Genomic DNA, 17,938 nt, shown 5'->3' on the forward strand with positions numbered 1-17,938 from the left:
AAACAGCGCAAATTCAACACATCACGAGGCAGAGGGAGCGCAGACATCCATCCAAATACATTGCTCTAAGTTTCCAGAACAAAGTTAAATCAGAATATGGAATGAGGTTGTGTCTCAACTGCTGTACATAAAACTTCACTGTCTTGAGAATGGGTAACAAGAACTTATTGACCACTTGACCATGCAAACCTTTGCATGTTTTTTGCATGCATTAGAACCAGCCCATATGCACTGAGATATTTTAAGTCATAAATCCTGTTGCATGACATACACTTTTAACAAATCCCACGAGACTGCTGTTGCCTGCTATCTGGGCACTGCTGATTCACTGTTTTCATCCATGTGCTGCAAAGTTTGATGTCACATGCAATGTTCTGCATCCAAGTTCTGCATCTTGTTTGTGTTGGCAGAAACTTTTGCCCACTCTGGACAGAAGCTTAAGATGGTGTTTAGAAATTCCTTGGTCAGGGCAGATTCTCCCTTCTCCTCATACAACTCATGTCAAGGGAGCAGGGAGGAAGAGAAGACAAGAGAAACAAACCTATTAATAAACTGTCAGATCAGAGAAGCATGGGCACATAAAATTTTGATAATCCAAGTGTCATGGTTTGATTCTGGCGCAATGCCAGTGCCTCTATGAAAATACTTTCTCCCTGGTGTCTGCTGTGAGATGTGATCAGAAATAGAGCAAAGCAGGCTCTAGCTTAGGAATAAAAGGGAAAAAACTTTTTAAACTTACAACTATATATAAAGAGAAACACACAGAACTCAGAATGAAAACTTTCCAAAAACATTCTTCCTCCCCCCACCAAATTTCTAATACATCCACTTCTCAGATCATCAACTCTCAGTCCATCACCACCCTTCAGATAATCAATTCTCAGTTCATCAAGAAGAGAGGAGTCCCTCTTGTACCACAGGCTTCCCCTGGAAACACAGTTGGAACCTCTTGTGTTTCTGTGTCACACGTGGCACCGTGGGGTAATCATCTGCCATGGTGACATTTTCCTTCCATTCTCAGTGCTCTCACCACTGCGCATGGACCAGAGCTGCTTCTAGGGTTTTCCTTTTTAAGGGTGCTTTGCCCAGTACTAAAAAAAGCACAGTCTCTAACTTTTGAGACACCTGTCCCCTGCTAATTTCACCCCCTGGGGCTGAGGGGTCTCAAGAACAGACATCATCTTCCCTGAAGGCGGAGGGCACCACCCCACCCTCCTCACCCGCTGTCTCTGTTCACACCACTTCTTCACATACCATCACTGCACTCTCTTGGCTCCAAGCCATTGTCTCCCCCCTAAATGCAGTCTCTGTGTCACAGGAAAAATGGTTCAGTCCATGGCTATACAAGAAAAGTCCAGCCAAAGGCCACTCTATCATCTCTTCCCAACTAGGATTCTTCTCAACTTCTCTCGTGGCCCATTTCCTCTTATCTCTATCTCTCTTCTCATTCAACTCTAGGAAGATCAGCATTTGTAAAGTTTATATCATCTGACAAAAGAGTTAAAAATCTCAGACTCTGCCTGTCCAGAACTTCCACGGTTGCCCTGTCAGGCACTTTCTCGCTGCACCCCCCCCTTTCTCCTTCTTGGGCGGCCTGGCCGTGCTATCAAATTTCAAGGTGGCACAGACACCAGCTCTCTCTCTCTCCCCCCCTTGGGGGAGGGGGGGGGCTGCCTGATGTCTCTCAGAGTTCCTCCACCCTTCCATCCTGCAGGGGCCTTCACCTTCCTTCTCTGTCCAAGGCCCCGGCCTACCTCACTCAGGCCTCGTGGTTTCCCTCCCCCACCCAGCCCAGAGCAGGGCAGGGGAGGTCCCCTCTCTTTCTCAGACGGAACCCAAGAGAGCTTCCCCCTGGGAGTTCTCTGCTTTTAACCCCCCTGTGTTCTCAGAGGTGTATCCATGTCCTCAGTGGCCACACCAGGTGCCAATATTCAAATCTGAGCACTTATTGGTTTGACCACATCATCTCAAAAACTAACTTCCTCTTAAACCAGGACACCAATGTAGTATATAAAATAGGTAATTCATGCTATGTAGGTGTATAAAATATTATAAAGATCCAACAACTGCTTCTGACCATCATAAGCCGAAGGCAGAATATTTTTTTATTCAAACAGTTCTCAGACATCATCCAGATAAAATCAGGTTGTCTGCTGCTCTGGCCAGGAGCAGTCTATGCAAATATTTCCCGGACATCGTTCAGATAGCATCGAGTCCGTGTGAATGGGACCTTCCTGGGCAATAAGCACCAATTTCCCAGGAATGCCAGACACTCACTGGACAGATTACATCGAAATCGGGTAGCCTTCAGCTACCTTTAACTTTGGAAACTGCTAGGTACAAATCTTCTATTGGATGATGCTTTGTAAGGTAAAGCAGCACAGTGTCAGCTGAAACACCCAACAGATGGGACAGAGGTGCACTGGCTGGTGACATCCATACCAGCAGGGACGCAGCAGACAAGTAAATGGTTGTAAATCATGGAGGTTATGGAAGAAAACCACTGTCTCAGAGAAGTCACAATGATAAGATGTGTGGATAATTTGCATTATCTGAAAGTAACAATCACATCAATTTCTTCATCTGTCAATCTTGAAAAAAGACAGAAAATTTTATACGATGAAAAACAGGCATCTGTCTTGAACTACTGGTAGCTAGAGACATTCATCAACTTCCCGACACTTATTTTTGTAGATTTTTTTGAGCCAACCAAGTTTGGCCAATAAGCAAAGTTTCATCCTGCCATTACACAGGGAGTCCAAAGACATTACTAGCCCAATATCTGTACAACTCCCTAAAATTTGCCTTGCAAACCCTCTGTCAACAATGTTAACAATGACTTTTCTTCCCCCTTTTGCGCTGCTTCACCAGTGACCCCCTGTTTTGGTTTGTCTGATACAATTAAAATCTAATTTCTGCATTTTCTGGATGATGACTTCTTGTCAGAACTGTGTTATCTTGGGACTTTTAGACCAAGATGCAAGTTTTAGACAACAAGCTTAATAGGAATTATCATCACAATCTTATTCTCTCCACAAAATAACTGGTAGGGATTTATTATTTCATCTATACCATCTTCAAGCAAAAATTTTCAAGTCTGAAACAACATAGTGAAAGCAGACAACATTTACATTCCATATTTGAGTTTAGACATTACCAACAAAACAATTATCAACAAGTGTCTATTTAAATATTCATAAAGCTTTTAAAAACAAAGAAAATTTTAAATGCCTTAACCTGAAAACAAGGATTGAGAACTCACAAAGATACCAAGCACTAAATATGTCCACGTGAAATGGTTCAGAAAATAACTATAAAGCTTAGATACTAGGAGTAGGAGAGGAAGATCTCTAGCATGCTAGTTGATATTCAGCTTCAGGCAGCATCCATTAAAAAAAAAGTTATCAGACAACTTTTTCACTGCTCATGCAAATTGAACAAATGACTTGATTTCAGAACTGAGAGTAAAAAGCTTTACTCGGTAGAAACATCAGGAATGAAGGGAAGGGAGCAGACTTGCCTTCAAAAATTACCTGATATTATTTCAACATCCCTCAGAGATTATCACTGGGGCAGAAGACTCCCAAGGATGTCCCAGTCAAAGCCTCTATGTTTGGAGTGCTGTGTATGGAAAGCCACGTAAATTACCTTTCCAAGGAAATGTAATTCCTTGGCTGAAGCATCTCTCTGATATTGCCTACTACATGATTATAAAGTACCTTACTCAAAAACCAAAATGTAATCAAATCTGTGTAACTGAAACAATCAAAAGGTGTGCAACTGACAGCAGATTTCTAATACTCTTAATACTTATTAACATCAGGAATATGATCTCTTGTTTATCTATTTGACATGGAAAACAAACTAGTACAAAGTATTTGTGCTCATTTAGGAAAATCACATCTCTGCAAAGGATAATTATGAGAAAGACCAGAACAAAGTTTCTCATTATCAGAATACCATGCCACTTCACACTTTCTACATAGTTTTTCTAAGAAATCAAATTTTTCTTAGAGTGAAATATCAGTTGTACCTGGATTAAAAGTAAACAGTCTGAACCGATCAGCCTCATGAGGGGATCTCAATGTAAATTTTTAAGTGCAGCTCTGCTTGGAATTTTAACAAAGTAATTAGATATAAACCACTTCAAAGCGGGACTTGTCTATACTGATCACTGAAACACACAGTACTGCAGAAAGGGAGCCAGTACTTCTAACAACATTTGAATAAAACATGAATTTAAAAAATTCTGTACTCTACAGGAAACATAAGAACAGACTGAGAGAAAATCTGAGCAGGTCTGCTTTTCCTTTTTTTCCAGTTAGCATTACTTACACCTGTATCAAAAGCTTCTTTGGAAGCACCAGAACTTAGCTGTTGGCTCGAAACACCTTAACATAATTAGCGTGCTTTTAAACTTTAGTTATACCATGCTTCTTCACCCTTCTGTGCATACTGCAGGGGACTGAGGATCCAGTCTGTCTTCCCTCTTGCTGACCTAAGGCAGCATCACACCACAGCTTGTCTTGTTGGAATTCACTAGTTTGAAGCTTTCCAAGTCACAGCTCCTCTTCACAAAAGCTAAACTGTCAGTGCATTAATCTGTCTGGTGGAGAAGCAGGACTTACACCATTCTTTCCCCTCTGTCTGCAAGCACAAATAAAACAAGTGTTTAATAACAGTATTTGAGAAGAGAATTGGCTGCTGGGCTCCAAGTTAGCTGATATTGCAAAGCAATAGCTAACACAAGTAGTAGGGCAACTATCCACTGTTTAGCAAAAGACTTCTATGTGCTACACAATATCTAGATTTTTTTAGAAGGAAAAGTGAAAATTCACTTGTCTTTATCCTAAAATAGAATTTCTACTCCTGAGTTTACTGGTTTGGTTTCTTTTATTTATTTTTTTTTTAATAACTAAATTCACAGTTCCTATATATCCCAATGCCCTAACAAATATTTGCATCAAAAATATATTTTGTAGACTGAGGTGCAAAGACTCAATGAACTGAAACTTTGCCTATGATGACATCAGCCAGTTGCAAATAGAGTCTGGGTACACTGTCAGAACTGGGAATATAGGCCAAAAGCCCTGGCTCCCTCTCTGGAGACCTTGACAGAAAACAGTATTTCACTTTTAGGGTAGAATACAGAAAGAAAAAGAATGTATCTGCCTTTTATAACAGAAGTTCATTTGGAGAGATGACCAAACAGGTCATAGCTTCAAATTACCACTATGAGATCCAGGGTGATTTTTCGAAGCTGTTTGTTTTGTTTTTAAAATATAAACATACACACTCTTACAGTCATATTTTGCTCAATAAGCTTTATAAAAAAATCTGTCATATTCTGCAGCTTTGCAAACTGAGACCATATGAGCATTATACACACCAGAATAAAAAGGCAAGCTGCCTGTTCAGCTGAGCATCTCTTCCTGCACATGGACACAGATGGAAGCAGCTGTTGCCACTAAACTCACAGAGCTAAAATGCATATGAGAAACTGCTCCATTCCCTAGGCAGGACCTACAAGTCTTATGGACTGCAGCAGAGCTGGATGGGATAAAAAGCAGATGCAAGTAGTGAGGTGGTTTGTCATTCCCCCTTCATCTCCTGGAATGAGCTCTGCACAGATACTCATCCAGCTCTGAGAAATGAAAAGATGAATACAAACAGCACTTCCTCCTGTAATTGCTAAACTAAGCAGAAACACAAAGTTCACACTTTTATTTTACAGCACAGCACAAACAAGAATTAGGCTTTTTGTACCAAACCATTAAAACATGCAATCAGCTCATCAGGTCACTGTAGGAGGATGACAAAAAAAGTAGTGTCTGCAACACTAGCTTATACTGGAAAAACAAGGAGGTGGGAGGATGAGGTAATGGAAAGAGGGAAAGCAGTTTATCACCCCACTCACTCTCCTCTCAGAGAAGACTCAGAGTACTCAGGAATAGCAGGGGACTGTGTTCCTACTCATAACCTTTCTTTGAAAAAGTGCAGTGCAAAGTCTCAAAAGTAAAAATCAGGGAGGAGGCAGAAATCTGTCATCAGAGCACGCCCACTCCCAGTTTAAAACTTCAGGGCATACCGATTGCTGTTTCACAGTCTGCTGATTTGCTCTACTTTCCATGAACCAAGAATGCTTAAGAAACTCTGATCTCTGCTTAATCACGTTAAAACTTTGCCTCTGGAATCTTGAATGTCATCAGTGGCAGTAGTGGGCCATTGAAAGTAAACATTCAACAAGAAAAAGAAAACTAAGAATCTCCTTGCTGGAGAAAACTGAGCCAGAAGTCTCTTTTCTTGAGGATTTTAAAGACAGATTAGTTTCATTTGCATGTTTTTAGACAGGCATGCATCTTTAGGAGGAGAAATCACATGTAAATCAATACAGAAATAACAGAGTTCTCTCCAATATTTATCAGGTTAGGAGAAAACATTAGCAATACTGAAGCATATGTGTTTATGGAATAGAAAAGGCATTCCTGCTTTCTGTAGCTCATGAAATCATGTCTGTCATAGAAAGCAGCTATAATACTACATACTGCAGTGTACACAACTGTAGGTATTTACATTTCTGTGATTGAAATATAGGAATGATTGTGCTGAATCAATCCACAAAGTAAGAACTTTATAAGCCTCAAAACCAAAATATCTGGTTCTTCAGATAAAAGTATGATTATGTAGTATATAGTAAAGATAATTCATGCTATATATGTGAATAAAATATTGTAAAATCCAACTTATGTCTTTGACCACCCTGGCTGGGAGCAGAGTCTTATTTCTATTCAATTAGTTCCCAGACAACGTTAAGGTAATATCAAGTCTGTTAACGTATGAATGAAACCTTCCCGGGCCATGATTGCTGACTTCCCTAGAATGTCTAAGCCATTCACCTGGGAAGATTGCATCTACCATACTCAAGCACAGCGCCACTCTGCTACATGTGAATGCAGGCTCTTCCGAAGAATTCAGACAACCATCCAGACATCTGGACTGACTTATGTATATTTCTGCACATGTATAGCCCCAGTTCTAAATGTGAAAGGACACAAAAGAACCTTCCATCATTTCTGCCTCAGGCAGAATAAACGGGATATAAGCCAGCTGCATGAAGCAGTCGGGGTGAACCTCTGAGGAGATGCTGACACTTCGTCAGTCAGATCTCGGTTCACCCAGCGCCGACTCCCGGGGTCGACACTGCCTTGGCTGTGGTGGTTTTCAGAAATTCTATTTTTGTTAATGATCTAAGAAATCTTTGTTAAATTTGATTATAAATTTGGCTGCCGATTTGATCGTTTACAACATTTACCACAAAATGGACAATTCTATAGCAAATGCTTTCCCTAGGAGTTATTCAAGCTGTAAGTCCATAACTATGATTTTTTTTTTTTAATAATGCTTGAATAATGTTTCACTTTTGGAGTCTATGACATTTTTAAGGTAGGTTTCAGATATGGCAGAGGTCCTATCTCTGCATCATCAGTTCTGCACCATGAAACCAAATTGTCTGATCTACAAACTACGCCTCTTAGAAACAAAGAACTGCAATTTTTGCATTTCCACAAAGCAAATAAATTTGTAGAAGCAGTTAATGCTGAATGCTGCTTTCCCCATCACAGAACTACTTTGCAATTAAATGACTAAAACTGTCAAGGCTTACATGAATACACAGTACCTCTCTAATATTTAGGTATTATTATATAGGTGCAATTTTGCTTGGACAAGTAGAAGGTAAATATTTTCAGCCACTAGCCCTTTAGAGATGTTGAGTGGGTAATGTAAACGTGGAAAGAGGAAAGCACACACATGCAAGTTTTATTTGCAACTTTCACTCCCAGTTCTGTCATCTAAAAACTATAGATTTTCCATTTCTACAGAGAAACCATGCCAGTATCTTCACCCAGACAAAGTACTTCTTTCATCAAATGAAAAAGGGTTAATTCCAAATTTCAAGTAAGTACTCCTACAGCCACCTTCATTACTTACCCAAGCAATGAGGTAAACTAAAGAAAAAAACCCGACCAAGTCAACACATCCATGAGTCACACAGAAATTGTTCTGCTTTCGCTGAAAGGATCGATGTTTAAGTGAAGCATTGATGTCATTTTAGTGGCACACCCTACCCTGCTGCTTTTAGGACCTCACCCTCCACAGCCTGTGCCCAGCTTCGATCCCACCCAAGCACATCCATTAGGTCTGCACTTCTGTAGCAGGCTGCACTTATGTCTGCACTATATTTTAAATAATTTAATTGTTCTACCTGCTTTTTAACAGAGTCAAATCAGATATAACAATAATTACAAGCAGAACAATGAAAATAAAAAGATTCAGTAAAAAGAATCCTCAGTTACTTAATTGCCTTACAAATCCCATACATTCAACTTTGCTGTTACCAGTTCTTTAGATATAATAATGGCTCATTTGAATGTTCTTATTTAAAAGTCAATTAATGCATTTGTAAAAATTTACCTTTAATGCAACTGCCACCCAAGACCTCTTCATCTTGTTCTTGATTGATTCCTCTGGTCCTTCCCTCCAAGTAAACATTCTTATCAGTACTGCAGCATCTTTCACCAAGTCCCTGCTTTTCTTCTCCATCAGCATCAAGAAACCAATTCCTAATCACAGAATTTCCATCTGCCCTCCATCCTAATTCCCCCTAGTAAAAACAACACTCCTGTCATTCTGACTTTCCCAGGTGTAGAGGGGAAAAGAAGCCCATCCATATCAAAACACACTGAACTTAGAGAAGTTATTTCCCTTGCAAAGGAGTGTGTTGTACTTACTAAAAGTTATATGGAGAATAACCACACAGAGAGGTTCATCAGAACTGGGGAAACTGTCCTCATAGTGTTAAAGACTTAAGAGCCTCACGCATTCCTGACCTTGCAAGTTATATTTCCACCCTACATTCTTTCCCCCCACCCACAGCTGCCTGCATCTCCTGGGTTTGCACACAGCACTTTAATTTTCTTCCCCATACTTCACATGCTTTGAGCAAGATTCATCTGTATGAAGCCACCAGGCATTTGGCATATGGAAATAACAAAGCAGGAAAGAGCAAAGCCTTATTACAGGCAGATGTTGCCGCTCTTACTGCAGCTTCATGCTCAGGAGTCTCATTAGAAAGAATATTGCTCCCAGTTGCAGCCTGAAAGTGGAGAGAAATACAACAGAAGCAAAGCAAGTTGTCTGCTCCTGACAAGGGAACATTCAATAAAAATCTAAATTTGGCACCTTAATGTCTTTGAAATCAATCATCCTTTAAAATTCCCTGCCACATGATGCTAACCATGGAATACGGCAAAGTTTAGTGCACTGCAAATTTTTATGGTTGTCAGGAACTTTTAGCTGCTCATAGTATTAATGCCAACAGAAGGACTATTAGAAGAGAGGTGAATATCTGCTGTTTAGCATGTTAAGCTTTTCATGCCCCTGGCTCAAATAACTTCACACCCTCTGAGACAGTAAGATTCCATGTTCTTCCTCAACTTGCCTTTTCTCCAGCTTAATAATGGTGCATTCTCCTCCTGCTTATTCTGTTCCTCCACACTTGCAAACAACATCACTGCTCCTATAGATACCCAGCACTCTTACAGGCCTTGAACAAAAAAGGATTTGGCTTCTTTCAGCCTTCTCACAGTTATTCAGTCTTCTGATATCTCCATCTCATCCCTCCTCAAACAACCACAATATCAAAAAAAAAGTAGTGAATAAACGGTACAGTGAAATGGTACTGAACAGCTCTTCCCTTTCTAATAAGGTTTTTAATGCTTTAGGCTAGATCAGATGTTTCTCTTCATGTTAGTACTGTCACCAATTTAGTATTTCCTTTCACTACACCAAGACTATGGTGCTACCAAATAGTAGTAAATCTCAACTAAACATTCTTACGAAATTAAGTTCTAAAATTAAAACTTGAAAGTAATATTTTTTTTAGAACCTCTAATGACTATTGGAATGGGGGAAGGTATTAAAAAAAGGAAAACTGATTGAATAGGTTTCAAGGAACAGTGTAATTATAGATGAGCTTCTAGCATTTTAAGATGACAAAAAGAAGTTATCTTTCTAAAACTGAATTATGACAAATTGTTTCTTCTCAGGTGTAGAACAACACAAAATTGGTACTACCAAAATCTTCAGGTGAGGCAAGGTATCTTCAGCAAAATTTTTTATCTCTATTATGATCTTGTGGTCAGATGATTATTACATGGCCTAGCAAAACCAACTTTAATGTGAATATATTTCTAACATATAGCTAAAGGAACCAAAGTAAACATTCATCTGCATCTGTTCCTTTATTTCCATTTGAAGAACATGAAGGTGTAAATACACAGTGTTCTCCACAAGCTTTAGGAGATGGGACAATTCAGCTATAACATTCCAACAGTGAAACCACCAAGGAAAGATCCTGGAGACAGAATATGGGAGAAGAGGAAAGGAAAACTGCCTTTCTGACCCATTTCAGAAGGACAGCAACTTTTCATTATTTAACATTTGTAAAAATCTTTAATTCAGGCATTCAAATAAAACCTTTATGATATGCAGAATCTCTACATAAGAACACTATGCCTAGAAGGTGAATATATAAAGTGGAATATAAACATACCAACAGGAAAACTGGGATGAAACTCTCAGATCTCTCATTCTTGCTTAAAACAGAGGGATTTTTGTAAGAACACTTGGTTTTTTGTCAACTACAGACAAATCACTAAGGTTGTAACTATGCAAAATAACCCATCAAAATTCAAACGTGCTCAGATGAACCATTCTGTAATTTCATCTGAGAAGTTTTGGAGTTTTTTGCTAGAAGTGCTGGTTTTCCCTAGCTCAAAAAGCTCCCATTTCTAATATTTTAAATGAAGTAATCTGAAATCTTTTTCTAATTGCCACTTAGGCCCAAATCAACCATGAGGACATAAATAAAACAAACACCAAAAAATTAATACTATCCTGGTAAACAGTACTTTTGGTACCCAAGCCAAGCAGCACCCACAAGAATGCAGTCTAGCCACAATGAAGCTCTTGATATCCAGTCCCTGCCTCCCTGACTGACCCCTGATCACCCAGAACATTTCAACAATATCTGCAGGTTTGCCCTGAGACATTATTGTGACTACAACATGATACAGAATAAGCAACCTTCATCCTGCAGCACATTTAACAATCTCCAGCCTCTCCCACAAATGCAAAGCTACTGATTATTTTATTTGTCCAAGACCAAGACCACATGCTAATGTTTGTCCAGTTTCGCTGCCATCATTTTTCAAGACCAATTTAAATATTTTCCCAAAAAGTACTTTTAAAATTAGATATTGTAAGCAATATAGTAGGTTTTTTCCCTTAGAAGCAGGATCTCATTTTGTGTAAGTTTAAGATATCAAAAGCCCACCTAAAAATGCACATTATTTCTTGGCAAAGTTAATTCTCTGTAGATGTAAGTATTAAAGCTCAAAATAATTTTTCTTTCCAAATAACTGAAACTTCTCTTTAACAAAGCAGCAAACTGTTGTACAGCATAAACATTGTCACTGTCTCCTTTTAGCAGATAATTTCATTTCAGTGCAAATTTTATTGTAACTACCTTCCAGTACTTCTCCCATCTCAAAGTTTTCCTGTTTAGTAACACTCTGGAAACCCAGCATCTTGCTTTGAAACCCTGGCTTATGGCCAACTTGCAACTGATACTACAGTTTAAATACCTTCCTAGCAAAGTTGCACAAACTTCAAAACACTCTGGGATCAGTCATTAAAATGTTTTTGTTTCAGTTACAGCACTAATGAAAACCAAATGTCTACATTTATTTTAGCCAGCTTAATGGTCTAGGGACTTTGCTTAAAAGAAAGCTCTGAATCAACCCTCATTTACTTGAATAGCAAAACAACGTTGTACAGAGATACAGGATAATATTTTTAAAAGGTTTAATAAGAGTCTTTCAGCCACAGATTCAATTAAGGAGACCAAATTAACTGCCTCAATTTTCTTCTTCTCTAAAGTCTTCAATTACAACACACTCAAAACTATGCACTTTTAGCTGCAACTTTACAGGCTCAATTTGCAAACAGATTTAATTCCAACAACTAATGTTGTGCTACAGGATAGACCATTGCAAATAAAATAAGGTACAAAATACCAGATTCTGCCTGAAGTTTGAGCCTTTCCAAAGTGCTTGCTTGTGAAAGATATCACTGTGCTATGCAAGTGTATCTCCCAGTTATACACACACCACATTCATCGGACATGGGAATATTTGGGGTGGGAATTGCAGCGTGCTAAATGAAACACTCCATACAAAGCTGTCTTTCAGCTGAGAGTTGTGACATTCTGCTGCTGCCTTAATCCATACCTTCTACAATAAAAACAGCAAATTCTATGCTGGTTTTGTACAGCCTTAGCAATGCAAAATAAATTGATGTTTCAGCAACATTTTATGCCTAAATTTATTTTTTAACACTTTGTATGTACTTCTCCACAGCAAAGAATACAGAAGGTCAGCTGAAGCATAACCAACACAAGCTGGCACAAATATCTACATTTCAGTAACAACACTGTTAACCATCATTAGTATCTCAAGATATTTGGAGCATGCACCACCTGTTTCCAACTAGCTCTCATACTGTTCAACCACATGACTAATCACAGCTGCTAAAAAGTCTAAAATATCAGGGAAAGCAAATAAAAGTTTAACAGCAGGTATGCAGGATTGAGGCAAGCCACAGTCTTTTGCTAACTAGGAGTCATTATAACACATACAATACTCCAGTAACATGAATTTGCACTTTACAGACTCCCTTCACCACCATTATAACTCAAAAGTTAGTGTTTCTGTCTGCAGGAATGCCAGTGCCTCGGTGCAACAGCTGCTTCTAGGCCAGGAGGGTAAGCAGGCTGCCCGTGCACTTCCAGAGTTTGACAGACCTAAGGAATCCCTAGCAGATACTTCCCAGGACACACCCCTAACATGCACATCCATCCTATTTAGCCAGAAACAGAAAACAGAGCAAAAAGCTTGCTCAAGAAGTGATACCAAGTGCACAAATGCTAATCCAAAAAGAAATTTTAAATGAATGAATCTCAAATAATCAATTTTTTATTCTGCAAAATGTGTAAAAACCAATATATAGCAAGAAAGTAAAGGTTATAGATAACTGATGAGCAAGTAAGTAAACTGGGTAACATCCACTTTAAGTGCATTACCACTATATTTGAAAGCGGTTTTTACTTATGAACACTGGCATTCTTGCCATGCTTTCAAAACCATGCAGAACTCTCCCTGTGTAAAAAACCTTCTTTCTAGCGCAGCAAGACATTGAAAAGAGTGACTTTATATATGCCTAATTCAGAGTTTCAAAAAAATCACATGCTTACAGTAATTCACTTGATTTCTCTATTTAGGAGATTTTTTTTTTCCCAGAAATTAGAATACAGAATTCTGGTACTAAGTAGCTGATAACTGCTCTTCTGTTAATCCCAAAGGAGGAGAAAGGAATAATACAGGAAGAAAAAAGAATACTTAAAATTAATACACTTATGTTTTACAAAAAAAACCCCAATGTAACATAAAAGTCCTCCAAGGCCTCAGGTCTCTGCTGGTCACAACTTTATAGATGATGGACATCACATCAACAGCACCACACGCGAAGAATTCTTTCTCCAAGTTTCAGCTAAATTATCACTAAAAGCAACAGGAAATAAGATCAAATAGTTCAGCTATTTAAATGAGAATGCAAAATCAGCTGAGAATAATTTCTTACTCCTTTATTTTGTAAACCTGCTCTTTACTACTTTGAGAAAGAGCCATGGCATACTGTTTATATAGTTATTTTTCTTATGTGGATAAGAGAAGTATGAATTCAACCACACCCTTCAAGAGCCTTCAAAAATAACATTTCTCAGTGTGAATTTTCTTGGACCCTGGCAGCCTTACAGAACAGTCACAGCCCCAGCCAACAAAGAGGTCCTCTTATGACATTTCAAATAGATATAACAATGCCTTCATTTATTTAACTGACCATACCTGCCTATCACAATTTCTCTCAGGCATTCAGCATAGAATAGTAATAAAAAGCACGTGGATCAAACAAGCAATACCCCCTGAGATCAAGAAAAACAAATTCCTGCAAGAACACAGTTGGAGCTAAGTTCCTGCTTTCGAGTACTGTTTGCACAAAACAGCATAGAAGTGCAAATCATGAACTCTCATGAGACTCCCACATCCCATCTGCATACAAAGGGAACTTTTAAGTTTTAAAACCTAACCTTTGGTTTGGGACAAACTTCTCAAATATGACTCTTTTAAGCAGAGCAACACATGATCATTTCTTTCTCAAAGGGAAATAATTATACCAAAAGCAGATTACAGAGAAACAGCAATACTGAAGAATTAAGTCTCGTTAGTTCACAATATTAAGACTGATTTTTCTGGCTCATAGAACAAGCTTCAGTTCTTGCATGCAACAGGGGATCTTTTATATGAAAACACCTTGAGGAAAAAAACAGATAAATACTAAATATTTTCCAGCAAAACAGAACTTGACACTTGTCATATATTGAGCATTCTCACTTTAAAGCTTCATCTAATTCAGTTCAAAACATAACCCAAATCACATGACCTGTTCCAGAAGAGCAATATGGAAGCTAGGAGAGCTTAAGAACAAGGTGGCTGCTCAGCTTCCTCCACACTGACACACTCATGGGAGCAGTCACGCCTTTTGGAATAAGATAAAAAAATTCTAAGTATCTCTTTTTTAATCCCAACATTCTGCATCTGGGGCATTTTCTCACAGTGTATTAAGGGTTAACCAAAAAGCATTTAATAGAGATTACTCTGTGAATATTAGGATCTTGATGGTTGGTAGTGTCAGCTTTGGAAGCTGGCTGTTGGGTCAAGCCATGAGGATTGATGAAAACTGAGATAATGAAACAGATGTACACAGCACTTTGGGTTTTCTTCCCTGTCACTAGAGCCAAGTGGCGTTTCTGCGTACAGCACAATCTCCAGGTATGCAAAATCAACATATGGGATGATTGAAAAAAAAAAAACCCAACACACAAAACAAAAACATAGTGGCTTTTTATCTAGCAATCTACTTTGAAATTAGGCTTGAACTGCCATAAAAGCATTCTAACCCAAGAGCATTTGGTCACTGGTGATTATCAGCAGAAGAGACAGATTAGTATTATTAAAACAATGTCTAATAAAATGAAAGAACTGCAAAAGACATTCATCCCCAAGCACTGTTACGTTTTAGCATCCTACTGAGTTTGTAACTTGTGGGATATGGGCTATATTAGAGCAGCACGTGGAGCCAGCACCACATCAGGCCTCACAACGCGAAGCTAGAAATCCACCTCTTGGCAATTCTAGTAAAGATTCGCACAACTTCATTTAGTCCTGAACATGTCTTCAGATCCATGCCCACTTTCTTCCCAAAGAAGCTGAAGTCGTGTGAAAGAAACTAGACTACAGCTTGTCTCACAGCTCTGTAAGGGCTCCTTTCCTGGCACACACTCCTGACTGGATGTTTGGCTGCAGGGAAGGACCCAATGAAACTGTATCTATAAAGAGGTGCAGAAAGTACAGACTCCACATTACTCATTCTGAATGGAAAACACATTTTTTTACTAGCCCCATTCAATGTTTAATGGGGCTAGTATTAAGCATACATGAACCACTCAAGATATTTTGCACTACATCTATAAAAGCAATGAAAGAGCTCTTCTACGAAACACAGTTTCAAACACAGCTATCTCTGCACCTGTCACTTCACAAAGGCATCTCTGGCTATTGCTATGGATACTAAACCCAGAGAACATCTTGTCACCTTAATCTGGAAACTCAGACCTACTACACTAAAATAGCACACTGAGGGTATTTCATTAACACTTTTAAAAACACACTTCTTTGTAGAGACATTTCAAGGTTTTGGAGCACACAAGGCATAAGACCACCACAATTTTCTTAAAATACTTTTAATAAACTTTACATGTGAGGTAACTCTAAAAGGTTGACAGTATAGCTTGTATGGGAACTGACTGGCAGACTGACCATGCCCAGGCATGCTCCCCCACTCAAGAAACCACCTTTGATTACAAAGTGGAAGGGAGCAGAGTCATTGCGGCTGTGGAGTTTCACAACTAAATTCATCACAGAACGTACACAAGGACCAATTTTACCAAGAAAGCTGCGGCTAATTGTTTTACTCTACTAAGAGTGGTCATCCATTTTTAGCAGCTGCTTCTTTAACAGGTGTTTCTCTCTCACCCTTCACTTTCCACAACAGGATATTTACCTTTTCATTATTTTCCACTATGATGCCTCTTGACTTTTTGTTACTCTTTTGGCTGTTTGACCCAAAACTGAAACAAGTGTCCTGCAGCAGCTGTCTCATCCTTAAGGGCTGCCCAGCTTACAGTGAGACATGAGCACCACTTAGTGACACCTTCACTGTGACACAGGGTTCGTTTTCCTCAGCTTTCAAATATGCCTGCCCACTCTTCTTCCAGTTCGACCTGGAAAAGGAACAAATTAAAGTTTGACTTCTGGTTTAATTGCATACTTTTTCTAGTGGTTACTTGACAGCAGAATCTAGTGCTGTGCAGGTCATTTACATGGGCTCCAAAGCCAGAGTTTGTATTTCTGAATCAAGATTTGAATGGTTACATAAGCACATTTATCTTTGTGGGCTTTATTTTGGAAGGGGAGAAAAGCAAGTGTGCAGCTACAAAGGAGCAAAGCAGCTGACTTGGAAGGCAGAGAACAGATGAGAAACATACTTTAAGTGTTGTGTTATGTGATACAACATACAAATGCTCTTTCATAGGCATTTCATCTATGCATGCAGGATTTTTATGGCTTGATTTCCTTCCTATGCCAGTTCTTAGCCAGAAAAAATTCACCATCCCCTTTTCCCAATCACAGCAGGTCTAGGACCTCTTTGTGCAGGTGCATGAGAAGCAGCACATTTTGCAGCAGCAGTTCCTTAGCTCTTGGTGTGTGCGTTGCCTTCCTATTTCAAATGCTGACTGACAGACTTCAACACACAATACAAAGCACACAAAATCAGCAGGGTCTTTTTACTGCAGAGGGGAATAAAGCAACCTGAGCAACTGACAAGTTAATGCAAAGTAAGGATATACACATGAACATCTCTGTGTTAACTCTCTTCAAAGTGAACTTAATTCTCTAAGCAGACAGACAGCAGAATTCATGTTCATTGGCCAGTTAGCTCCAGTGAGAACTGCATCAATTGAAAGCAGAACATGCATTTGAAAATAGCTACCATAAACCTTCTCTACCTCATTCCTCTGTAAACAAATATTAAGAACCTGACATATCCATGGCAACTAGCTCAGGAAATGAGAATTCAACATAACCTTTTAAAAAATGTTGCCAGCTCTTTTACAAAGAATTCACTGAAAGAACTATAAACCCTGTAGGGTGACACCATAATTATAAATATAAATGTCTGGGCAGACCTTACTTAAAACAAGCACCTGCAGGAAGAAGCCCACAGGGATTTCAACCTCATGCTACCAGTCTAGGAAAAGGTATTTCATTGCCCTAAAGACCCCACACACCCTCTCACTCTTTAACACTCCTGGTCTGTTGAACCAGAATGACATCATACAGCATTGCCCTCAGCCTCTAAAAGAACTTAAATTAAAAAATAAATCCTTTAGCTGTATTGCTTTATCAATGCTCCAAGACAAACCAGCTTATACCAATGCAGCCTCCTTGCTTAGAAAATAACAGGACTGGGATTCCAGTAAAATTTGAATTCTGCAATCTTTCTGTATCCTTATAAATAATGAATGAAGCAAAAAACTACACTGTACATTTGAAATCTTTGAGAAAGGAGCTACCTTCAACAACAGCAGGGAACCAAAAAAGGAAAGGAAAAATAAATTTATTTTCCATATATTAAAAACGAA

The 17,938-nt window shown here is 38.9% G+C and overlaps 1 protein-coding gene across 3 annotated transcripts in view; it reads right to left on the bottom strand.

The window, feature by feature from the left end:
- The window catches only part of DISP1 (dispatched RND transporter family member 1), an 89,880-nt gene that overhangs the window by 59,406 nt on the left and 12,536 nt on the right, over positions 1–17,938 (bottom strand). For 2 of the 3 annotated variants that reach the window (XM_050972279.1, XM_050972278.1), the window contains one exon: positions 16,297–16,516. The exons of the other annotated variant lie outside the window; for it this stretch is intronic. In XM_050972279.1, the coding sequence (XP_050828236.1) occupies positions 16,297–16,304 (8 nt within the window). In that variant the 5' untranslated portion in view covers positions 16,305–16,516. The remainder of the gene's footprint in view (positions 1–16,296; positions 16,517–17,938) is intronic. 3 annotated transcript variants of the gene reach the window in all.

The sequence above is a fragment of the Serinus canaria genome, chromosome 3 (assembly GCF_022539315.1).
Source record: "Serinus canaria isolate serCan28SL12 chromosome 3, serCan2020, whole genome shotgun sequence".
NCBI classification, from domain to species: domain Eukaryota; kingdom Metazoa; phylum Chordata; class Aves; order Passeriformes; family Fringillidae; genus Serinus; species Serinus canaria.